Below are 25,710 nucleotides of genomic sequence, written 5' to 3'. Positions count from 1 at the left end.
GGGGTCTCATATATAAACATTACGTACACACAAAATGAGACCTGAAAGTGACGTACACTATTCCCCACGCAAAAGTTGTGATCTATAGAAGACTTGATGGGAGAAACTTTGACCCACGCTTATGAACATTTTGGAGATGGGGCATTGGCGACGAAGATGGTGAGATGGAAGCCTGATTGTCAAAATTGTTGAATATTTTTTGGCGCATGCTTTTTTTTTTTTGGACCCTACGCAATGTTTTTGAAATGAGACCCCAGGTGTCTAATTGAGACAAGCGTTTATTTGTCAAAATGGGGTGCCACACCAGGCTTGTAAAAGAGACCAGGCTTTTAATTGAAGTTTTGTGGTACATATTACCCAGCAATAGTTTTTGCACATCTGTATATGACAAAAATACTACAGAAAGAAATTATTCTTTTTTTTTTTAAGATTTTTTTGGGGCATTTTTGCCTTTATACAGTAGATAGGACAGTTAAGCGTGAAGGGGGGAGAGAGAGAGAGAGAGAGGGGTAATGACATGCAGCAAAGGGCCACAGGCTGGAGTCGAACCTGGGCCGCTGTGGCAGAAATGATTCATTTAATTGAGTATTTTTTTTATGGTTTATTTGTAATTTTTATAGTTTACATAAAATAATCATATAATTTTTTTTATAGATTGCTACTGACTATTTTATATTAAAAAAACAGAAAGAAAGAAAGGAAAAGAAACCATGGCGGAGATTGCCTTTTTGAGGGCATAAATATCAAATGGCACCACTTTTAATTCAACAAGAGTTCTTCAGTGATTACAGTTGTATTTCTGAGGTAGCATTCTGAATCACTCTCCTCAATCAATTCTCTAGGCCCCACTGGCTCCCACATTGTCCATAATTACGCCCCTGGTCCTGCCCCAAATAAGTTTCCAAATGATACCTCCAATTACAGTATATTAAAACAAACTACAACAACACAGTGTGTTTATGGCACGTGGGACAGATCTGTAAATATTTCCAAACAAACATAATCACAATAAATGTATGTTCAAACCTGTACAGTTGGGGCCCATCTTGTGTCATTTATGCGCCAGATTTTTTGTATACGCGGGTTCCTCAGCTGATTTATGAGTGTGAGACAATGTGTTTGCAATAAGACTCCACTACCATACAGCTGTGGAGTTATCTCCCGCTCCGTGCTCTCTATCTAAAATAAACACAAGCAACAAGAGAGAAGTCTGCGAGGTCACAAGCATAAAAGGCGCTCGGGGCGTCCAGGCGCGTAAAGACGCACAAACAATCACTGATCCTTACAGAGAAAAAAATGTTTATTTTCCCATTGTATACTGTGTCTCTGGTAGCCAACAGTTAGTTTACTGAACTTGTCGACCTTTACAATAAATTATGTTTCCCTTCATTTAAAAATGTGTTTGGTTTGATGGATTCAAAATGTAAAGGGCAGAAAAGTTATATTTTCTGTACCAGGTGAGGCAAAGACAGTTTCCTCCTAATAAATATAGTGAATGATATTCCGAGGGAAAAAAAGAAGGTGGAGAGGAGAGTGGGCGGCGTTCAGTGACTGTCAGTGTCTCTAATGGCACCACACTGCGGTATATAAACTGGGAGGGACGTCAAACACCCCTCACTGGGAGTCACTATGCGCTGATGCTCCCCCACATGCTCGCATCACTGTTGGCAACACAAGCCCCGCATCAGCACAGCAAACTCAAACCACATCTGACCGGCACGATGGATGGGCAACATAAAGACCGCAGACAGACTCACTTGTGGATATTGACGTTACTGATATTTGTCTAACCCTAGCACTGGATAACTCGGTCTTTTCCCAACTTTCTTCTTCTGGATACGGATTTGCGGAGCTGGATCTTGTCCTACAGGCTTTGGAAGAAGGATTATTATTTATTCTTTATTAAATCACTTTGTCATCTCTCCGTTTTCGCCACCATCACTTGGAATAGGAGCGTTTTTGTTGGAGGACAAACTGATTTTTTAAGGATACGCACATCAAACTCTAAAGGATGGCCGTTTGGTTCACCTCTGTTCTCGCAATAGTTGTTACATTATTTACTCAGGTAGCCTGCCTTTCTTTTTTAAAATGTTTGCAAATTAGGACATAATAATTTAGAAACAAATGCATTATTTTGTCGCGCTCACTTTCTGTATCCTTCCAGGTTCTGGGATCAGGTGTATTCGAGATAGATCTCCATCACTTTCAGAATTCTAAAGGTTTGCTGGCAAACGGACTCAGTTGCAGCATGACGGGCTGCAGGACTTATTTCAGGGTTTGTTTGAAGAACTTCCAGACGGTGGTGTCTCCTGGAGGCTGTATATTTGGCAAAGCCAGCACACCTGTTCTGGGCATCGACTCCTTCAGCATCCAGCAGGACGCCAGGCTGCGTCTGCCGCTCAACTTCACCTGGCCGGTAAGAGCACTTGTCCTGCTGCGCGGAGTAATGGCTCCACACACTGAAATGCTGTACACAGATAAAATTCAAATATGATTTTCACATGATTTAGTAATGAATTAACGAGATAAGGAAAAACTATACGTGACACAATTAAATTTGAGCAAACATTTTTCGAGAAAAGTCATTAAAAGCCTGTTTTATCATTTTATTATCTACATTAAATTAATGCAGAACGACTTGCTGCTCCACTTTTAAAGGTATCACATATATTTTAAATGTATAAACATTGTAAATCAGCTGTAACGTAGTTTACTGCATCCTTGTGTTGCCCACATCGTGCGTAAAAGCAAGAATAGAGTCCATTCCTTTTCATTTATTTTCATTTTAAAATCATTTCTATAATCAGTGAAACGAAATAAATGTGCCTTTTACATATTTTTTTTAGGTTTTATTGACGTTTATCTCCTAATTTCTCCCCACAGGGTGCTTTCTCATTAGTTATCGAAGCCTGGTATTCTCCTATAGCGGACCTACCTGGAGGTAAGGAGACGCGCACCCTCCCCTGTCCACCACTAGAGGGAGACATGCCATGTGCACATGACTTATTACCCATCGCGCATTTCATCAATAACCCTCACTTAACGTGCTGGCAAGCGCATCTGGCATTCTCAACGTCATGGATCCGCGTTTGTTAGGATGCCTTATGAGTCACACGACAATTCCTCACAATCACATCTCTCCAAACACAATCGCACTTCCCTTGTTTTATTTTTGGCCTGCATGGGAAAGTGTACAAGCTCGAGTGAGAATATGAAGCCTTGCCAAAAAAAAAATCCCATGACAGTCTTTTCCTGGATTTTACACCTTTTTTGTTAGGTCCAATGGTCACATGCGAGAGGAAGAGGAAATTTCAGTGTACAGATTGTGTATTGTTGCACAAGATTTATCAACTTAAGTGCTTTAAACTAATCCATATATGTCTGATGTTTTCCCCACAGATACCGCCAAACCTGATTTCTTGATTAGTTCTTTTACCATCAATAAAAAGTTGGGAATAGGGCCCGAGTGGTCCCCGGCTGTGCAGAGGGAGACGCAGACGGAGCTAAGGTACTCATACCGGTTCATCTGCAATGAACATTACTACGGGGACACTTGTTCCAAAATATGCGCTCCGAGAGACGACCATTTTGGCCACTACACCTGCAAGCCTGACGGGCAAATAGCCTGTCTACCGGGATGGAAGGGAGAATACTGCCAAGAACGTAAGCAAGAGTAAAGACATATGGACACTTTTGTTTGTGTGTGATAAAAGGTCACAAGGCAGGGCGCACATTGAGAGAATACATAGCCTATAATTTAGAGCAGATTAAAGCCACTTGTATAAAGACACAAAGGGTTATTTTTGTGCAATTTGTTCTTAAATGTTAAATAAGCTGCAAAATCACACATGCTGCAAACGTCACCATGCACAATGACGTCCAAATGACCTGTTACATAACCCCAGGTGTGTGTTTTTAGGATGCCAAGCAGCAAAACACAATCAGACAGAGCAGCTATTAAGGTGAAATTTGACGACAGCTTTCTCTGTGGGCGCGTGCGGGTTTTTTTAATCCAGGGAGGTGGTCGCCCCGGCAGCAGCAGCAGCAGCAGCGCGCGCCGGGGTTAATCGCGGCATTATCGCCCGCCACGCGCCACTAAATTACGGGCTCTATTGTTGAAGCGGTGCAGGACAGCAGCTGCAAACGGGGCTCGAGCTGCCCGCAGATAACACAGATAACAATGGGGCAGCTGTCCTGCTTTTTTTTTTTTTTTTTTTTTGAGAACAAGCATCTGCTGCTGCACTAACCAGCCGTTTAACACCATAAAAGCATGCAGGATCAATGTCACATATAGGAGCACAGGGAGGGAATTATGGTCTCAGCTGAGAGTGTCGGGTAACAGGTTTTATTTTGGGAAGGAAAATATTTGAAGTGATAAAAGTCTTATTAACAGCTTGTTATAAATGGCAAATTATAAATCTTGAGCTTTTTTTGTTTGCTTCTTTTCAGCAATCTGCCTGGAAGGGTGCAACGAAAGAAATGGAAACTGCACATTACCTGGAGAATGCAAGTGAGTATGAATTTATGCTTCATAATTATTTATCTAAATGTTCATGGGCATCAAGGGACCCATAAACTGCTGAAACACAATAAAAAATAAGGCAGAATTAATCATTAAGAGCAGATTTAAAAATCTATTAGTGCCTTACAAGGGCTCAGGTTTCATTTAAACTCATTTTGATCCTCTAACATTCAATTTCCTGCATTCTGGTAAATCTAGTGCACCAATTTGTACCTTTTATACCTCAATTTATGCTGTAAATGTCTTTAATTTTGTCAAAGTAAAAGCCCTCTGCTACTTTCAAATGCACATGCACTTGCACAACAATTGAGGGACCATTTCTCCTGCATCCACCCCCACCAGAATCTACACTTCTTCCCTGTATGCAACAAAAAATATAACATTGCATGTATTCATCTTTGTCTCTTAATCATCTTGAGTGTGCAAAAGGAGAAGTTGAGAGTGTGAATGTGTGTGTGTGTGTGTGCCAAAGGTCACGTCGCACTGTTTTGTGTGTGAACAGATGCAGGGAGGGCTGGCAGGGGCTCTTTTGTGATGTGTGTAAACTCCATCCGTCCTGTAAACATGGTACCTGTAAAGAGCCGTGGCAGTGCACCTGCAAGGAGGGCTGGGGAGGCATCTTTTGTGACCAAGGTGTGTAACTACCTCTTTGTACTGTAAATATTTAAAAAAAAAAAAAAAAAAAAAAAAAAAAAAAAGCTGCTTCAGATGTCGATTTTTGGCTCCGTTTGTAACATTTCCACTCATTTGTTTTTCAGATCTGAACTACTGCACCCACCACAAACCCTGTGCCAACGGGGCCACGTGCATGAACACAGGCCAGGGTAGCTACACCTGCACCTGCATGCCAGGTTTCACCGGGGTTAACTGTGACTTGGAGGTCAGGGAGTGTGACAGCCAGCCCTGTCGCAATGGAGGCCACTGCCTGGTGAGTGCGGAAGTCTCTCTCTCTCCTTTCCCACAACACAGGCTTTCCTGTTTTTGTTTTTGCCTCACTCTATCTGCGAGTCCAGGAGGATGCTATCGATTGTCAAGTCAGTGGATGACCCAGTTCACAGAGTGTGGACTGTAAATAGAATTCAAACTAAGGATAATGGGGTTCGTTGGGGCGGTCGTGGACAGGATATGATAAAGAAAACATCTGACAGGGAGCTTTTTGATAAACTTTATATGTTTTTTTCCCCCTGCAGGACTCTGAGAACGGCTATAGGTGTGTGTGCCCAAAGGGGTTTGAAGGGACACACTGTGAACTCACTGTGAAGATACTGACCTGCGCAGATACACCCTGCTTTCATGGTGGGAAGTGCAGAGAGAGGGATAATGGGCATACTTACATATGCGAGTGTCCACCAGGCTACACTGGACTTAACTGTGAGAAGAAAGTGGATAAATGTACCTCACTGCAATGCACTAATGGTAAAACATCATTCTCTCTGCATTAAAACTAATTCTGTCCTTCCTCATCATCACACACAGGCATCTAAAATGTTTTTGTTTTGCCCAGGTGGACACTGTGTGACCCACGACAACCGCCCACTGTGCAGCTGTCGCTCAGGCTTCACAGGTCTGCGCTGTGAGATCAATATCAACGAGTGTGCCAGGAACCCCTGCGCAAACGGCTCCACCTGCATAGACCGCATCAATGGCTACACCTGCACCTGCCCCCCAGGGTACACGGGCCGCCACTGCGACAACCCCATGGACCGCTGTGCATCTCAACGCTGCCTGAACGGCGGGACCTGCACCACTGGAGCCAAAGGCCAGCCTACCTGCATCTGCCCCGCCCATTACAGCGGCCCCCAGTGCCAGTCCAACAGCGTGCCTTTACCCAACGCCCAAAGCCAAGGTGACAAGTTGAGCTTGGCAGCCATCTGCTTGGGAGTAGGCCTGGTGGCTGTTCTGGTGCTTTTCTGCATGGTGGCGGTGGTGATATGTCATGTCAAGAGGCAGAGGAGCCGGGAGCAGGACTCAGAGACCATGAACAACCTCTCCAAGGTGGACTTTCAGAAAGAGAACCTCATTTCCACCCTAGAGCTCAAGAACACCAATAAAAAGGTGGATCTGGAGGTAGACTGTCCCAGGGAAAAGTCGAATCACAAACACATCAACCACTACCACCTGGACTATAAAACCTCCACGGGGTACAAGGACGAACTGTCCCTTTTGGACAAAGATGAAAACTGTGAAAAGACGATAGAAGAAAAAAAGCATTTGCGTAGAATTTACAGGTAAGAGCACATGAAGGACATGAATCAGCACTTGTATTGTAGTTGTGGAGGATCAGTTAATGTGAGACGTGTTGTTTTTGTGCTCAGTAACTAACATGACGTATCTTTCCTCCACAGTGAAAGGCCAGAGTGTAGAATATCAACAATATGTTCTTCCAGAGATTCAATGTACCAGTCTGTCTTTGTAATAGCAGAGGAGAGAAATGAATGCATCATTGCAACTGAGGTATGTCTCTTTTTCTTTTTTATATCATGAGTCTATGTTATTGTTTCTTTAGAGCAGAATCTTTATCGTTAAAGGAGCAGTGTGTGGGATTTAGTGGCATGTAGGGTGAGGATTGCAACCAGCTGAAACTTCTCCCATGTGCCAAGTGCGATACCTTCAGCATTCAGAGATTTTACCAAGAGATATCCACAAAGGTATCTTCCTCTTCAAAATGAACAGGCTCTATAATTAAAACCCAACCTATTTTCACTCCGAAATCATCAAAAACCATTGCTTGGTCAGTGACTTCTGGTATTATGTCGGCATGATACGCCACTAGGCACTATAATTTTATAAAGGCACTGGCAGCCTCAGTAGGAAACGCAGCATCAACGAAAGTTAAGGTTGCCGAAGTCCAAATAGGGCAGGCAGAAGGGGTGGTGGATGGGTCCAACAACCATCGACTTTCACCCAGGAGTTCGGCGTTCGCTTCCTGTGAGACTCTAAATCCAAACCCTGATCTTTTTTTCTAAACCGACTCACATGCGTTTGTTGTTGAAGGACAAAAACGTCAATTCACAATATTGTATCGATTTCTTGCCTTTATTTTGAAAGAGACTATATGCAAACTGTACATTTCCTGTGAAAACTGAAGTGTATTTTAAAAACAGACAATGCACATAACAGACTTAAGTTGACAGGGCATCCAAAAACGTCAACAACCAATGACCTTGCACAACGTATCTTGACGTTAAAAAGTTCATGACCAAATGTTGATCAAATGTTGTGTTGTTAAAACCAATAAAAACACTAAATGTGTCACAACATCAGTGTTTCTCCGACACTGTTTGGCTTGTCACAGATGGGCCGCTAACATAGCACCTGCTAACATGTGCTCACCTTTTTCCTCTTATAACTTAAGATCTAGATGTTCAGGAGGTTTTTACCAGCAGCCAAATTTTCTGCAGAGGTCTCTGTCTCTCCAAAACAAACAGACCCGGTGATTTAAACTGGTAAAACACTGAATAAAGCAGTTTCACAATAAAAATCAGTGTTTTTCCTATGCTGTTCGTCATCGCGGCGGGGCTATTAACAACAGTGGCAGACGCAAAAACGCGAAAACACAAATAACTTTATCTAGAAGCAGTGTGTGGTTTGTCTGTTCTGGGCTACTGTTGAAACATGCCAATGCAGCATGGCGATCCCGATTAATTTCTGCCAATATATCCCACTCACCAGAAATATTATTTTCTTGTCTGTTATTTCAGATGTTGCTGTAGTAGTCATTGAGCTGTTCTTCTCTTCTCTTTCAGGTATAATAAGTGGAGGACATTATTCACTGTCAACATTGGATTTCTTGTGGACTTGTTTACAAGTGTGGAGAGACTGGGATTTATTTAAATGCAAGCTGCTGCTCTTGAAAACTTGATAACTGGATGGAGCCGGTGTGCTCTTTGAATTCAATCAAACAGAAGCTACTAATCTATGTGAGAATGTAAAGACTGAAAAAAAGACTTTAAATAATGAGCAAATCTGACTTGTGGAAGCAGCTTCAATGTTTCCGATTCAAACCCTCGTCTGCTCCGTCCAAGTTCCTGCAAGGGCGACAGGCCAACATGTTTATGCCTGCCTGTTGATTAGAAGAAGAGGACTATCTCGACGCGCTCCTCTCCACCTTATTGCAGTAATCAGCAATCAGCAAATCAACGTACTGCTAACAAGCCTGTGGAAGGAGCCAGCCTTTTTTTGTGGCCTGCAATGCGCTATGCAAACAAAAACCAGCATTGTGCTTAATCAGAAAGGGTCAAAAAACTACTGAAAACGGTTCATTTTTGAAGGATATTTAGGGTTATCCGTTTTGTAAATCCTTTTTTTTATAAAGAATGTATGCAGCCTAGATCACAAAGCCTTATATATGTGTTTAATAGCATTGTGCCCCGCCTTATCTTGAGTCCTTTGCACAACAAAATGAACATAAAAGATCAAAAGATGCAATATGCTATAGCGCCATGCAGGGAAACTAACGATAAGGCCTTGTTTTACCTTATGCAAGATCACCCTTAAATGAAGACAAAGAAATACATGAAGTGACTATCGTACCAAGGACGCCTTCGAAGCAAATGACTGAACCAATAATGTTATTTTGAAAGATTAGTAATTCATTAGTAATTTAAGAATATGAAGCACTGATCTTTGTCTCTCTGTGTTTTATAAGATTATTTTGTATATACTGTATATTTATATGTCGAGATTAGAAGTATGTTTTCAAGTCGATGCCCAGAAAAGGTGAATTTATTTTTAAAGTGTCGTTGGTGTTTTATTATTTTTTGTTATAAAAAGAAACAATGAACACATATCTGGTACACTGTTTGTTTGTCGGTCCGCAATGGTCGAGTGTACTCGTGGTCCAAATAGAGCTCCTAATTTAAATGTTGGAATCATCTAGAAACTTTTATTTGTGTCAGCTGGTGTGGAAGTGGCTTCATTGTCTATTAGATACAGTAATATTTGGCCTGGTAGCATTTCTGATGATTCCGTGTCTATGTCCTGGACGTCTGTGTCAGTGTGATGTGAAATCAATGTGCTAGCAATCATTCAGTGGACAGTGTTGTAATTGGCAGCAGTGTAAAGAAATAGTCAAACAAAAAGATATATATTTAAAACAACATCTGTATGTGAAAATAAAGAATCCTTGTGGTCTTTCTACAGCACGTAACTGCTTCTCTGAACTGCTACTGTATTTGTATGAAGAACTAGAGACTAGATATCAGAGGGACCAAGTTACATGTAAGTCTTTGCACTCAAGTCCCAAATTGAGTCCTAAACTTGAGTTTTGAGCCCTGAACTCATCATGCACTCTTCACCACATGTAACGCCAATAACAGCAGAGTAATAATATATTAAACATACAAATATCATGAATACTTTTTAAAATGTGTTGTTTGTTGGAAGTTGTTGCGTCCACATCTGTTATTTTCAACCCCCATGCTTGTTTTTTATTAATCTTGCGTAACTAGATCTGTGTCAGCGCTAGAGAAAGGTCCAGAATCACTGATTATTTTTCTGCTATGGGAAAAAAAAGCTCTGGTTTGTTTATGTTTCTGTGAACCAACCACAATCATCTTAGGCGGCACTAAGGCCAGGATGCAGCAATGGTGCTCTTGCAAGATAGTTCATTCATTTATTTGTAACAGCTTATCCTGTTAGGGGTCCTGACATTGGGCAAGAGGCAGGGTACACCTTGGACAGATCGTCATACTATCACAGGGCTGACACATAGAGACAGGCAACCACTCACGCTCACATTCACACCTATGGGCAATTTAGAGTCACCAATTAACCTGCATGTCTTTGGACTGTGGGAGGAAGCCGGAGTACCCAGAGGCCACATCACAAAACAGATCAACATCGGACACAAGAGTCCTTCGAGACAGATCCTTGGCTTTTCCAAGTTCTTTTATTCGTTGCAGATCTTTAAAAGAATTCACCAAAAGAACAAAGCAGGCAGGCCTTGTTGCACAATGTTGTTTCCTGTAGCAAATTGCATTTGGAAACAGTAGCACGCAGAAGTAGGCAATTGTGTCTCAGGAGGCAGAGCAGGTCATCCACTAATCGGAAGATCGACGATTCGATCCCATGCTCCCCCAGTTTGCGTGTCGAAGTATCCTTGAGCAAGATGGTGAACCCCAAATTGATCCCGATGGCTGTTCCATTGGTGTGTGAATGTGTTAAAAACTGAGTAGCAGGTGGCACCTTGTATGGTAGCCTCGGCCACTAGTGTATGAAAGTGTGTGTGTGAATGGGTGAATGTGACTTGTAGTGTAAAACGCATTTGAGGGGTCGGAAGACTAGAAAGGCGCTATACAAGTGCAGTCCAATGCAGGTTGAAATCAGCGCCCAGTGGTAGACTTTTAGCCACAGACTACATCCAGTGACTCAAACTATTTTTTTCATTGACTACTGTTACTTTTAATTTTGGTACACAAACAAAATTATCTTTGGTATTGTTAGTTCTTCATTGTTCTCTCTTGCAGCTTGAATGGATGATGGCGGATTGGTTCAGACAAAGTGGACCCAGGTAATTAAGTGTGTAGAAATGAGTAGTGTTACCGTTATTTGATTCAGGAAATGAACATAAATGGATTGACTGGTGCCACACTTTTTAAATAACATACATTTTAATCTTTGGGGGGAAGGTATCAAGTATTGGGTGTTAGAGTCCAAGACAAGCTGCAAGTATTTTTTATTTTGCAAGTGCAATTCCAAAGTCAGTACATTTGTGACTCAAGTCTGAACCAAGTACAAGCCATGTGGCTCGAGTCCCCACCTCTGCTAGATATGATCTCTGATAATAAGCTCTCTCTTCTGGCTGTGAGGTGAAAGTGGGAGGGGGAGTAGGGTGTGAGGAACATAACAAAACTCAGCATGTTTTTGCGCTTGTGTCACTGATAAAAGTCTGCACATGCCCTTTCACTACTGAGCACAGCAAACAGCCGCTGACAGGCCCCCCACGAGGCAGAGGACCACAACAAACCAGCAAATGACACTTTTACTTTGAAAATGTTGCATTTTCTTCACCTGAACTCCTGCAGTCTCTACAGTGGAGCAGTGTCTTTCAGCACCACTTGGGGGCAGTGAGCTTTATGTGGAGCTGGAAGAAAAGAGTTTCTGTTTCAACTTAGCTCATCAAATATCATTTATAGTAACTGAGGGGCAGCTACAGGAAATGTTATCAAGCAGTCAGTCATAAGGGATCAGCATGTGCCCCTGGCACAATAGTGTGCTAGACAGACCTGTGCAGAACACAGACACGTAATGAGCTTAAGAGAGCACAGATATAACAGTCCCAGTTATTTATAGGTAATGTGATTACCTGCTGAACTATTTCTGACAGTTTGACACTCAAGGGTATGAGAGGTGTTTCCCCATTTAATGAAAAGAGAATGGTGGAGGAAAACGGTAGGAACAATACAGTCCTATATGAAAAAAAGAAAAATTCAAATTACTGTCATGCAAGGTTATTCTAGTAAACTAAACTAAACTAGATTAAATTAAATTAAACTAAACTAAATTAAAAAACCCAGACTAGGTGTATTTTTTTTGTTTAACTGAAATAAAAAAAAAACAAAACAATAGTCTTTGGAAAAAAACTGAAATGATATTGTGTATTCACAAAAATAACCAAAAATAAAATAGAAATATACAGAACATGTCTTTAGTATTTGTCAAATTTGTCAACACAACAAGCATAAAGAGGCTTTAGTGCATATATCTGTTGAGACCGGCATGTACGTGACTGTGAGTCAAAGTGTTTGTATTGTAATTCTTATTCTGAGCTAATTTAATCTCGCTAACTCTTCCAAGTTACAAGATTATTGGACAAACAAAACACTAACAGTGAAAGTGAACACTTGAAAACAATCATAACAGAACTGAAAGGGACAAACACAGCCAGTAAACTGAGTAAAATCAAAACTGAAGTGACAACTATAATTATTAATGAATCAAAAATAGACTGTAGACTGTAATGGCTCTGCTGTCATATGACCTGTGCGTGTGAAGGGACAGTTTTGTGACAGAAATAAATCAAGAAGGAAAGAAAGAGAAATGTAGTGAAGCCACATTCAATGCATTCATACATTTTTTTTGACAGGAGTTTCCTGGACCCTGCTGTTTTTAATTCATGTCAGTGTTCTAACTCCTCCTGATTGGTTTATCTGTCATCTGAGCCCGCCCCTCCTGTGATCCCATTGGTCGACACCCTCTCGCTCTGATGTGTCCTGAACAACAAACACACGTGTTGTTGTACATCAGTGGGATACAGAGGAGAAACGGACGGTGTGTTTTTTTTTGATGACATGGTCATAAACTCGGCGCTTTCTGTATGACTGCATTTCTGGGCGATTACTTTCGCTCTCAGCTGTATATATTAGCGACTCTGGGACGCATTGGAATGTATAACAGGACAGACACAGCAAAGGACGGATCTGAGAGTAGCCACTTTTTGACAGGCACACCAACACACTTGCCTTGTTTTTTAAACACAGCCTAGCGATCGCAATGAAACCTCAGGACATTATCAGAGAAAGAAACCACCTGTGGATATTTGGATATGGCTCCTTGGTGTGGAAGCCTGACTTTGCATACAAGAGGAGCAAAGTTGGCTTCATCAGAGGATACAAGAGGCGCTTCTGGCATGGAGATGATTTTTATAGAGGAGACAAGGAAAGGGTGAGATGTCCTCTGACACATTCATTTATTATTACATTGTATTTCTCTGATTAATTCAGATATTTTCTGATAGTTGTAATTATTTATCAATTAATTGCTCTGTTTATGTTGTGCTGAGTAGTCATGTCCTCATTGTCTATGTCCTTGCTCCCACAGCCAGGCAGAGTGGCCACACTTGTGGAGGATCAGGAGGTAAGTGCCCTTCATCGGGAAGCTCCCAGTCTATTTTGATCCTCTATGCAGCGTGTAATAGTGAATCTGCTCTCTACACTCCTAGCATTACTCTTCTATGACAGAAAAAAAGCAGCAGTGGGAAATGTAATTTTAACCCAGTCACTATTAGTGAACTTGAGCAACACTTCCTAGGAACAAGTTTGTGCAATTTTCAACAACACCCACAGAAAGAGCCCACCTTATGGTGTATACAGTATTCATATGGTTGTATATGACACCCAGTGATGCTGTGGACCTTAACCTTTCCTCAAAGGACCTTATAAACACTTATATCAAGCAAGGGCGTAGCCATGGAGTCAACGTTGACAGGGAGCAAATCTGCTAGGGGGACCCCTTAGCAACGATTAACACTTAACTCAGACGTCACATGGGTTTTCTATCAAATATAAAGAAGTAAAGCTGTTAATGTTAATGTTAATGTTAGTTGAATACACCCTGTGAGCCATGTTCTGCTTGGGTGTGGCAACACCACTTACCGCCAAACCACACACAACTACAGTGCAGCTTAATATAGAACTGGTAGTATTAATAATGGCTTTTTTTAACTGTCTTTATGGTTATGATGACATTTAGAGCATATGTGAATATCAGGGGTTTGTGTCCCTTGGTACTTTCCAAGCTGTGAATGTTCACTAACTCAGGATCAAACTCCTCCTAGGTGTCAAATCAGGTCATCACACACTGTGTTTGTTCCACCATTACCATTCCTCCTCCTCTTGTTTTCTCTGCAGGCTTGCACGTGGGGAGTGGCCTATGAAGTGAGTGACTCCCAGATCGAGGAATCCCTTCAGTACCTCAACATGAGGGAGGTTGTGTTGGGGGGTTACACAACAGAGATGGTGGAGTTCATCCCTAAGGAGAAGGGTCAGGGTGCCATGTTGGCCCTCGTCTACATAGCCACTTCCGATAACCCCACCTATCTCGGCCCAGCCTCGGACAAAGAGATCGCCGCCCAGATTGCCATCTGTAGAGGGAACACGGGTCACAATATTGAATACCTGGTCCGCCTGGCAGAGTTCATGAGGCTGTGTTGTCCCGAGGTAGAGGACGAGCACCTCTTCTCTATTGAGGCGGCGCTTCTGAACATTTTCCATGACCGTGGAGGGATCAAACCCCTAGACCAAACGTCCCTGCTGGTGGGAGCCTCATAAGTCTACATAAGGTGCTCCACTTTAAAAAAAATGTTAATGTTTTTTATTCTGGGTGAAGGGAAATGAAATCTTCTAACACATGTTTGAAGGTATTCAGTGCTTGAAAGAGGAATACCTGACTTGGTTTCAAGGAAAACAGTGATGAAATTTCATGTATCTAACAGTTTAAAGGTCACAGCCTCACAGAATAATGATCTTTTAACCTTCTGACTTGACATTTTATGACTGTAAAGGCAGAAAAAATGTATTTTAAATACTGTATACAAACTCCAGAAGCAGATGGTGTTGTTAAAACATCACACAAAGGGATGACGTCTCTTTTTTAAATACATAATATCTTATACCTTTGTTGTAAAAGGCTCTCAGAAGCAACTGTATAGTGTGCATATTTTTAAAATGTCCTCTAATAAAACACTGAAATCTCGTGAAGTGAAATGTGATTATTTTTCCCTGGCTCATGCTCAACTCACATATGAGTTTGAACAAGTCTCCTATATATTTATATTTGCAGTTGAATGCTCGATTGCATACCTTGACTCATGCTCCGACATCACGTGGCTGAGGAATGTACAGCTGTAGCCCTCGCAGGAAATGCTGACTTTTCCTCGGAGACTAATGCACAGACCCAGCAGCTTTAAGATATCTTTTGTGTAGTTACACTGTACTGCATAGATGTATTCACTCTACAAAAATGTTTGCTGTGCAGTTCTTGAGTTAATGTCACAACCAGCAGGCTATAAATACATTTTCCTTTATGATGCAAGAATTGTCACAGTCTTTAAACCCTCAAACACATAAAACTTCAACTTAAAAGTTCCCAAAGTTCTCAGAGATAACAAATATGCATGCAAACATCTAGGATACTTATCCAGAGTAATGCGAGTGTTGGTAGAAAGCTGTGTTTTAAGAGTACACACAGTCAGATATAGTAGAAACCACAGACCGTGTAAGACTGCCTGCATGCTCTACAGTATAGACAGAGCACATATGGGCTAGGCTGGGAGGTGGGGGTGCAGATAGGGTTTCTGTCCCTGTCTTGACTTTGATCACGTTGCAAAAACATGTGCACATGCCACATGTCAGAATTCTTTAAAAAAGTAGTTGCCCCTGGACAAACAAGCCCACATTTTAAGCTGCACAGTTCTGTGGCACACTGTTCTATTTTCTTAGAAATCAGCCCCAAAGTAGGTCAGAGGTTTGAGCTGTTAAAGGGAGACATACAGTTCAACAAGAGCTCACATGTACAGATCATGTATTGCAGTGAGACATGCACAGAAGGTCTCCTAGTATGCACAGATCACTATGGCCATATTTCATTAGCACAGCACTGTGTCAAGTCTTGTTCTTTTCCAAGGAGTAATGATACAGTCTTTATATGGAAGAGCAGTTTGTGGCTCATGCTATTGCTTAATTTTCCATTGAAAACTGTTTACTACTCAGTGCAAAGCACACTGGGTTCTCTGTGCTGACTGAGACAAAAAAAATGTTTTTGATAAAAAACTAATGAGATCATCCAGACAGACAACAATGAGTCGACATCATGCTGGTCTGTGGTTTCTTGCAGCACCACATAGTAACATCTGGTATTCAGGGCAGAATATGAAACTGATGACTCAGTAAATGTAGTGTGCTCTTAGCCAAATCTGCCCAACCCCACATTGTCCTTGTTCTGTCCATTAATTTGTTGTTGTGTAATTTTCTCAATCATCACTTGTGGTACTCACGAAGCACAAACACGAAACGCTAATTCCATTTTGGATTAGCTGTAAAAACATACTGTGAGCACTGTGTTTTGTTGTTGTAATTTGATGTGCTTTTATCCACTCCTTGTTGCTAATGCCAACAAAACCACAGCCCGTCCTCTCCACCCACTCATTTTGGTACAAAACAATGTGGTAGACAGACACATTAACTATTTTCAGTATCAAAACGCCAATGTCGAAATCATTGTCAGCTGTTACCACTGCGTGGAGGAAACTGCAGCTGCAGTTCTATTATTATTTCAGAAACTAGTAGTGGCTTTCCAGATGCAAAAACATGCACTGCACACAATGGACAAGAACAATAATGATGTCCATAAAACAATAAAAACAATAATAGGCCTAATAAAATGAAACTAGAATACTGCCTCATGGTTGCATGCCTCTGCAAACCAGTCAAGTTGTAGTTGCAGTTTATCCATGTCTGTCCAGACTCATATGTAGCTATGACAGTCAGCTATGCTTCATCGGTGTGTGAGAGCGTGTTAATAGTTACTGAGTAGCAGTAAGTACAAGTAGCAAGCAACAAGTGGCACCTTGTATGGTAGCTCGGCCACCAGTGTGTGAATGTGTAGACTCAGTGGTGTAAAAGTACTTTGAGTGGTCAGAAGACTAGAAAGGCACTATACAAGTCCATTTACCATTTACCAAATATGGATGTTGCTGCAAAGAAGCTATGAATTCTAAACAATGGGTGCTTCTTTGCACTGCAGCACAGTTTCAAGGTTGACACCCAAGATTAGTGTCACCAAATCAGTATCTGACCAAATGTCTTCCCTTCTGTTCCTGAAGTATGCTGACAGTGAATAATAATCAGAAAAGTGTTTTTGTAGAATATTATGATGTCACAGTGGAGATGGCCTTTGACCTTTTGGATATAAAATGTCACAACGTCATCATTTTATCCTCTTTTGTGTGAAATTTTGTCATAATTATGAATTCTTGTTCGTATAAATTCGTATGGGTTCTTGAATTATGGCCAAAAACATTTTTTATGAGGTCACAGTGACCTTTAACCACCAAAATCCTTGAGTCCAAGTGGATGTTTGTGCCAAATTTGTGGAAATTCCCTCCAGTTGTTCTTGAGATATGGTGTTCATGAGAATGACACAGACGCAAGGTTACAGTGACCTTGCCCATTGACCTTTGACCACCAAACTCTAATCAGTTCAGCTTTGAGTGTAAGTGGATGTTTGTGCCAAATTTGAGGAAAGTCTCTCAAGGCATTCAGGAGATATTGCATTCATGAAAGGGGGACAAAGAGATGTACAGACGGATAACTTGAAAACATAATACCGCCAGCCACTGCTATCACCACTGCAGGGGCATGAAAACGTTTCAGAAATGTAAGACCAAAATTTTGCCAACACCAGAGAATGATCAGAACATATGATAGAGGGCAGCTGGAACCTGATGGCATCAGATGCAGGTTGGATCTACTGTACGTCCAGATATATCCTGGTAAGAGAGGCTAGAGAGATGAGAGTCACACTTTCAACTGAAACAAGCTCTATAACGAATTTTTTTAATGTGTTTATGAGGTCTGAAATAAGCATTTATATATCTATTAGCAATTATGCTGCATTAGAGCGTTATGATTTACAACTCACTCTGGAACCTCTCATTAGCGATATAACAATAAAGACGAGTAAATCAATAGATGCCACTTACCACACTGTTAGGGCTCTTTGGAGACTTGCAGAGGGAATATGAAACCCTGGGGTCACGACGTTAGAAGGTACTTACTAACAAAGACAGGATAAAAACATGTCCATGTCTGATTTCTCTGTGCATGCACAGTGAATGTACTATGAGCATAAAACACACAATCTAATTTAAAAGTGTATTCTACTGACATGAAATTTAACAATGCATATGCATATTACACCATGCTCCCTGTGCACTTTGAACCCCTAATCAATATTATTACCCCTCCTGAGGTCATGCACTCTTCAGGAGAAGATGTCAGCCATTATCCTCTGAACAGAACACACACTGATTATGAGGAACACACACACAATACTGCTGAATGGACGTTGAGGTCATGTCCTAAGCACGTGCGTTTGGCCTATCACAACTCAGATTAGCAGTCACACGTCCCTAAAAACATAATGCACTGTGGGAGCCTCCACCTGCATGCTAATGTGTACCTAGCTTGAACTCTGACCATTGACCTTGGCTTGGTCAGTGCAGAGCTGAAGGTCACTGTGGAAGTGTGTTAAAGAGAAAATGATTGGGCCACGAATGGAGTCCATCCGCTTTAGGAGCCCCTCTCATATTGGAAGGAAGGAAAAGGAAGACCCTCCATTAAAGAGGCACAAACAATGGCTTCTCCCAACCCTCTATCAATCAACAAAATAGAAACAGGAACTAAAGTGCCATATGTTTTACTTGAAAGGACAGTTTGGATTTTTTGAAGTGGGGTTACATGAGGTCTTTATCCATAGTCAGTGTATTGCCTACAGGAGATGGCAACTGGCACGCCTCCAGTTTGGAGAGGCAGGCAGGGATAGAACAAAAGCTAAGCAATGCACTGCTGTTGATGGGGGCAGCAGCAAAATGTACTATAGCCACCTCAAAAATCAATATCAGTGTTCACTATATTTAGAATATTATCAGTACTCCAACCTGCTTCTCAAAACTAGGGGCGTGCCAGCTGACATCTACTGTTTACACTATGTATGAGTACCTTATATAACGCCACACTGGAAAAAAAAACAAACCATCCCTTTAAAATACTCAGATCAAAGGACTGAATCTGGTTTGAGGCTTTGGCCTGAGCTGCAGCTCATTTTCGTTCATGAGGCAGAAGAGAAAGAACACAGTTCAGACTCATCCATCATTGTGCAAGTGATAAACACTTTTCTTTAATCCATTCGTCACGGCCACTGGTTGATGTAGAAACTGTTTGTTCTCATCCGAACAGAACATGACTCACATCCATGGGATCTTTTAATCCAATCTGTTTGGAGCAGGACTGCGGACTGAACCAGGCTTGACAAAATTAAAGCTCCAGCCAGAGAGCTGCCTCCCGCTTCATTAGCCTGCTCCATCCCAGAGGAATGGCACTTTTGCTGCACTTAATTTAATTTCCCTAATCTCTTTTACACTCGAACCCACCACAGCTGCTTGCGCTTGGCTGAGGGGTGTCAGGACCTGAGGGGAGACGGCTCTGTGCGATAACCTGAGAGATTTCTTTTAACTTGGATCACCACAAGTATTTTTGAAAATGTGTTCTGTGTTGTTCTGTTTATGTACAAACATGAAGTCATGCTTTGTTGCCTTGATGAAAATCATCAGCTAAAACCAAAATCGGCTGAGCATTAGCTCACTAGCTATGTTAGCGTTAGCCTTGACTGACTGTTCTTTGTCTTAATTCAAATATCAAACAAAATTTTTTCATCTTTGTCTCTGCAACTGTTTTTTGTTTGTTTGTTTGTTTTTGAGTACAAAGACTTGAAATAATCATTGGTATCATTTTTTACAACTGGCTTTCCAATGAATGTAGGATTATGGGGTACCTGGGTCGCTGCTACCAGCCATCCAGTCCCTATATGACCAAACTGAGAGCCGCATCCACATACTCGGTGTAAAGTCAAACACGTTCTTGGTGGGTGTTGGCCTCCGCCAGGGTTGTTCCTTGTCACCGATCCTGTTTGTGGTATTCATGGACAGGATCTCGAGGCGCAGCAGGGAGGAGGAAGGGTCTCATTTGGGAACCTCAGAATTGTGTCTCTGCTTTTTGCAGATTATGTGGTTCTGTTGGCTTCATCACAACGTGACCTCCAGCATACACTGGGGTAATTTGCAGCTGAGTGTGAAGTAGTCGGGATGAGAGTTAGCACCTCCAAATCTGAGGCCATGGTTCTCTGCTGGAAACAGGTGGACTGCCCCCTCCAAGTTGGTAGAGAATTACTGCCTCAAGCAAGGGAGTTCAAATATCTCGGGGTCTTGTTCACAAGTGAGGGTAGAATGGAGTGTGAGATGGATGGGTGGTTTGGTGCGGCCTCTGCAGTGATCTGCAGGCCCTGCACAGGACTATCGTGGGGAAGAGGGAGCTGAAGGTAGGCAAAGCTTTCAATTTACTGGTCCATCTACGTCCAAACCCTAACCTATGGTCATGAGCTCTGGGTAGTGACCGAAAGAACGAGATTGCGGATACAAGCAGCCCAAATTAGTTTCCTCCATGGGGTGGCTGGGCTCAGCCTTAGAGATAGGGTAAGGAGCTCGGACATCCGGAGGGAGCTCGGAGTAGAGGTGGTTCGGGCATTTCATCGGGCTGCCTCCTGGGCGCCTCCTGTTGGAGGTGTTTTGGGCACGTCCCACTAGCACTTAACAATCTATGCCATGGGTGGCCAACCCGCGGCTCGCGAGCCGCATGCGGCTCTTTGCCTATCAGTGTGCGGCTCTTCAATCCATTAATTAAAACCATCGGTGTGCGGCTCTTCCATCATAGAAAAATCAGTTTATTGTTATGAGTGCATATGGCCCTTTAAGAAATGTAACAGGCTTAAGTGGAGCGAGTGAGAGAGAGATGAGTGTGCACGGGCAGGTGAGAGGGTGTGGAGTTCGGGGGGAATGCAGGACTGCAGTGCGGTGGTGATATCGCACAACAAAAAATGTCAGGGAAGAAATGCGTGTCTTTGTGTGTGTGTGTGTGTGTGTGTGTGTGTGTGTGGAGAGAGTATGAGAGAGGGAGAGATTGTGTGTGGATGTGTGTGGAGTAGTGTTGCACGGTATACTGGTACCAACGGTAGACCGCAGTAGGCTGCTACTTAAACACCACGGTACATGACATGGTGCCACTACTGTGGGATAAGTTCAAAGTCCAATCAAAGGAGGATGAGTGTCCATGCACTGGCCAATAACAGCCAGTGCTCCACGGCACAAGATAATGGCTTACCGGTGACCAAGAAGCCCGGCTCCAGGTGAATAAATTGGCGTCATGACTGCCCAGAAATACCTGAACAGCCGAGCCGTGGCGGCACACAGGTATGAGGCGTGTCAGAGGAGAAACGAGCCATTCACATTTCTCTCTCTGTGGCAGGTAACGGCCCACAAACCTCACTGCACTTTAGGGACTGTTCTTTACTTATGGAGGGACTGTTCTTTACTTGTCAGGGGAGGAGGGTGGCTGGTTGATTTTTATTTTATTTATTTATTTTATTTCAGTCCCCCCTATGTTAATCAGTTATTGATGCCGTTTTTGAAGTATGAATAAGTCAATAAGTAATTTATTCCATTGAAATATCATTGATGTATTATAGAAAAGTGATTTATCTTTTTATAAATGACAAAAGGCACATCTGCCTCATTTTTGCTGTGGTATCGTGATACTACTCAGAACCGTGATATTTTCACTGGTATCGTACCGTGGGTCCCAATTTTGGTACCGTGACAACACTAATCTGGAGAGAGTATGAGAGTGGGAGAGACTGTGTGGATGTGTGTGGAGAGAGTGGGAGAGGGAGAGACTGTGGGTGTGGAGGGGGACAGTTTGTTCGTGTGTATCTCTATTCATGGTTATTCATTTGTGTGTGAGATAAATAAATCTGGCTTTGAAAATTGGAAATGTATGGATTTTGATTTTATGTCATTTCGTGTTTGTGTGAGAGAGGGAGTGCGTTTGTAAGCACACGTGTATGATGTGGCTCTTTGTACTACCATGGTAATTTTTGTGGCTCTTGGTCTCTGACTGGTTGGCCATCCCTGATCTATGCCATAGTTTTTACACATGGTTTTTGAACTGATAAAACAAACAAAGTATAATGTTTTATCTAATCAGTGAGCATTTGTTTTGTGACAGTTGTTGCGACAGTTTCATCAAGGGTCACAGAGTTTTGTGAAATTTTCCCAGGTTTTTTTTTTTTGCTTTTGTTTTTGTTTTTGTTTCAGTTTGACTTGAATAAAAAAAACATCTGAGCTAACAATGGTATTAAGTGGGGGAGAGGCTGGGTGTGCATGTGCTTCCTGGTCCGCTTTGCAGGAACGCCAGGAAACATTTGTGTCCAACTCAGTTACTGTAAGCAATGCAAACCTCCTTCACTTTTGCAGATGTCTCTGCACGAGCATCCGCAGGTGCAGAGCATGTCATTCAGTGTACGCCCGCTTCGCTTTGGCAGCAGGCATTGCGCCGATGGCCATAGTTATCACACGTTGCGAAACCAAATCAGCCTCTTGTGTTAACTTTGTGAAGGCAGAACAATTGGGTGAAGCAGGTGGGAAAGGGTGGAGTGGGGTTTTTTGGTGCCAAGTGCAGTGCCACAGTGACATTTGGCAAACAACCACTCACAGCTGATGATGTGGCCTGGTTTCTCGCCCTCCAGCAACATTTTGAAGTCTTATTTGTTCATTCTTCATCTCCTTAATCAGTCAGTTTAGAGCTTTTCTTTTACATAAGGTACATAAGGTACCAAATGTGTAAGAGATTACAAAGAGTGAGAACACAATATCCCAGCTGTGTAATTACACTCTGTGCAAAGAACGACAGGTGCTTGTTTTAGTAACAACAACACGCTGTTTGTTTTGCAGCTTGAGGCACAGAGTGATCGGCCAACCCGAGATATGGTATGCTTACTTATTGAATGACATTACCTTTCTCTTTGCATGTCAGCACCTGCAAAAAAAAAGCTTCACAACATTTCCCTTGAAAGCGATACACCAGGCCTGGTTAGAGACATAGGCAGCTGCTAAATGTAAACAGCGACAACAGGGCTGCAACCAGGACGTCACGAAACCCCAAGGGATTAGTAAGAGGTGTGGTGGCATTTTAATTAAAAGTTCATTTGAGGTTAAAATCTGATAGAGTGCAAGACAATTAAATTCACTTGTAAACTTTGTGTTAATTCAAACGTATCAAGTAATCAAAACAACATAAGCGCTTTCTTGTTTCAGGGACAAGAGTTTCATTCTTTCAGTGGTTCAAACAGAATTTAGTCTTAAAGTATCTGCATTTATGGAGGAGAAAATAAATCCCTAATTACAACATATTGAGAAAGCCCAAGTTCCTGTTTCCTGTCATGGGTTATAACTCAGGCTCCCTGGACTGTAGCCAGCTCTGCATCACGCTTGAATCACAATGGAAAAACACATGTTCCAAACTGCGGCTGGCCAGAACATTGATATCATACTCATATTCTGACATGAGACCAGATATTGTCGTGGATTTTGGACATTGTGATGTCACAAGTGTTGTCTTTTCCTGGTTTTAAAGGCTGCATCACAGTAAAGTGATTTAATTTTCTGCACTTACAAGACTGTTCTAGTTGTTCTATTATTTGCCTTTACCCACTTAGTCATTATATCCACATTACTGATGATTATTTATCAAAAACCTTATTGTGTAAAAAATTTATGAAAGCACTTACAGTCAACCCTAATATTGTCACAATACTGATGTTGAGGTGTTTAATAGAACAAATAAATAAAAACCTTTAATTTCCCTTCCACAAATTACAGCTATTCACACCAAAATTAAATCTGAATTTTGAGAATTTGTTCATTGGGTAAATCTTGTTTAAGATTTAATGTTCACCTCTTTTTTGTGAGGAGGAAGTGTAAATAAAATATATCTTTTTTCCTTATTTTTTTAACCTCTTTAATTTCAAATTCCTAGAAAATATACATGATTTTTTTTTTCATTGAGTTAGGGTACCAATTCTGTAATTTAATGTTTTTGATAACTCTGTTTGTACAATTACTGTCACAAAAGGAAATCCCTTTGATGCAAAGCTGCCTTAGCCCAGGAGAGACCATTTTTTGAACCTTTTTTTTCCACTGGCATTTGGCAGTGGCACTGGCAAAGTGCTTTTCAAAGCAATAAAATATAAAACAGGATACAGAAACGAGTAAAAAAAAAAACATATACATATATATACATATACAGTACAGGCCAAAAGTTTGGACACACCTTCTCATTCAATGCGTTTTCTTTATTTTCATGACTATTTACATTGTAGATTCTCACTGAAGGCATCAAAACTATGAATGAACACATGTGGAGTTATGTACTTAACAAAAAAAAGATGAAATAACTGAAATATATATTCTAGTTTCTTCAAAATAGCCACCCTTTGCTCTGATTACTGCTTTGCACACTCTTGGCATTCTCTCCATGAGCTTCAAGAGGTAGTCACCTGAAATGGTTTCCACTTCACAGGTGTGCCTTATCAGGGTTAATTAGTGGAATTTCTTGCTTTATCAATGGGGTTGGGACCATCAGTTGTGTTGTGCAGAAGTCAGGTTAATACACAGCCGACAGCCCTATTGGACAACTGTTAAAATTCATATTATGGCAAGAACCAATCAGCTAAATAAAGAAAAACGAGTGGCCATCATTACTTTAAGAAATGAAGGTCAGTCAGTCCGGAAAATTGCAAAAACTTTAAATGTGTCCCCAAGTGGAGTCGCAAAAACCATCAAGCGCTACAACGAAACTGGCACACATGAGGACCGACCCAGGAAAGGAAGACCAAGAGTCACCTCTGCTTCTGAGGATAAGTTCATCCGAGTCACCAGCCTCAGAAATCGCAAGTTAACAGCAGCTCAGATCAGAGACCAGATGAATGCCACACAGAGTTCTAGCAGCAGACCCATCTCTAGAACAACTGTTAAGAGGAGACTGCGCCAATCAGGCCTTCATGGTCAAATAGCTGCTAGGAAACCACTGCTAAGGAGAGGCAACAAGCAGAAGAGATTTGTTTGGGCCAAGAAACACAAGGAATGGACATTAGACCAGTGGAAATCTGTGCTTTGGTCTGATGAGTCCAAATTTGAGATCTTTGGTTCCAACCGCCGTGTCTTTGTGAGACGCAGAAAAGGTGAACGGATGGATTCCACATGCCTGGTTCCCACTGTGAAGCATGGAGGAGGAGGTGTGATGGTGTGGGGGTGTTTTGCTGGTGACACTGTTGGGGATTTATTCAAAATTGAAGGCACACTGAACCAGCATGGCTACCACAGCATCCTGCAGCGACATGCCATCCCATCCGGTTTGCGTTTAGTTGGACGATCTTTTATTTTTCAACAGGACAATGACCCCAAACACACCTCCAGGCTGTGTAAGGGCTATTTGACCAAGAAGGAGAGTGATGGAGTGCTGCGGCAGATGACCTGGCCTCCACAGTCACCGGACCTGAACCCAATCGAGATGGTTTGGGGTGAGCTGGACCGCAGAGTGAAGGCAAAGGGGCCAACAAGTGCTAAACACCTCTGGGAACTCCTTCAAGACTGTTGGAAAACCATTTCAGGTGACTACCTCTTGAAGCTCATGGAGAGAATGCCAAGAGTGTGCAAAGCAGTAATCAGAGCAAAGGGTGGCTATTTTGAAGAAACTAGAATATAAAACATGTTTTCAGTTATTTCACCTTTTTTTGTTAAG

The 25,710-nt window shown here is 41.9% G+C and overlaps 2 protein-coding genes across 2 annotated transcripts; both read left to right on the top strand.

Moving 5' to 3' along the window:
* Positions 1-1,601: 1,601 nt before the first annotated feature.
* LOC117267638 (delta-like protein 4) lies at positions 1,602-9,873 on the top strand. Its single transcript, XM_033643657.2, has 11 exons — positions 1,602-2,065; positions 2,165-2,416; positions 2,884-2,941; positions 3,400-3,663; positions 4,450-4,510; positions 5,025-5,155; positions 5,281-5,450; positions 5,713-5,938; positions 6,027-6,750; positions 6,868-6,976; positions 8,269-9,873. The coding sequence occupies exons 1-11, from the start codon at positions 2,012-2,014 to the stop codon at positions 8,272-8,274; spliced, it is 2,055 nt and encodes a 684-aa protein (XP_033499548.1). The 5' UTR covers positions 1,602-2,011; the 3' UTR covers positions 8,275-9,873.
* Positions 9,874-12,759: 2,886 nt separating this feature from the next.
* LOC117266898 (glutathione-specific gamma-glutamylcyclotransferase 1-like) lies at positions 12,760-15,001 on the top strand. The gene is made up of 3 exons (XM_033642314.2): positions 12,760-13,186; positions 13,343-13,378; positions 14,152-15,001. The coding sequence occupies exons 1-3, from the start codon at positions 13,016-13,018 to the stop codon at positions 14,569-14,571; spliced, it is 627 nt and encodes a 208-aa protein (XP_033498205.1). The 5' UTR covers positions 12,760-13,015; the 3' UTR covers positions 14,572-15,001.
* Positions 15,002-25,710: the final 10,709 nt, after the last annotated feature.

The sequence above is a fragment of the Epinephelus lanceolatus genome, chromosome 15 (assembly GCF_041903045.1).
Source record: "Epinephelus lanceolatus isolate andai-2023 chromosome 15, ASM4190304v1, whole genome shotgun sequence".
Classification (NCBI taxonomy): domain Eukaryota; kingdom Metazoa; phylum Chordata; class Actinopteri; order Perciformes; family Serranidae; genus Epinephelus; species Epinephelus lanceolatus.
Note: the sequence above shows the minus strand (reverse complement) of the source record. Positions and strands in the feature narration are given on the sequence as shown.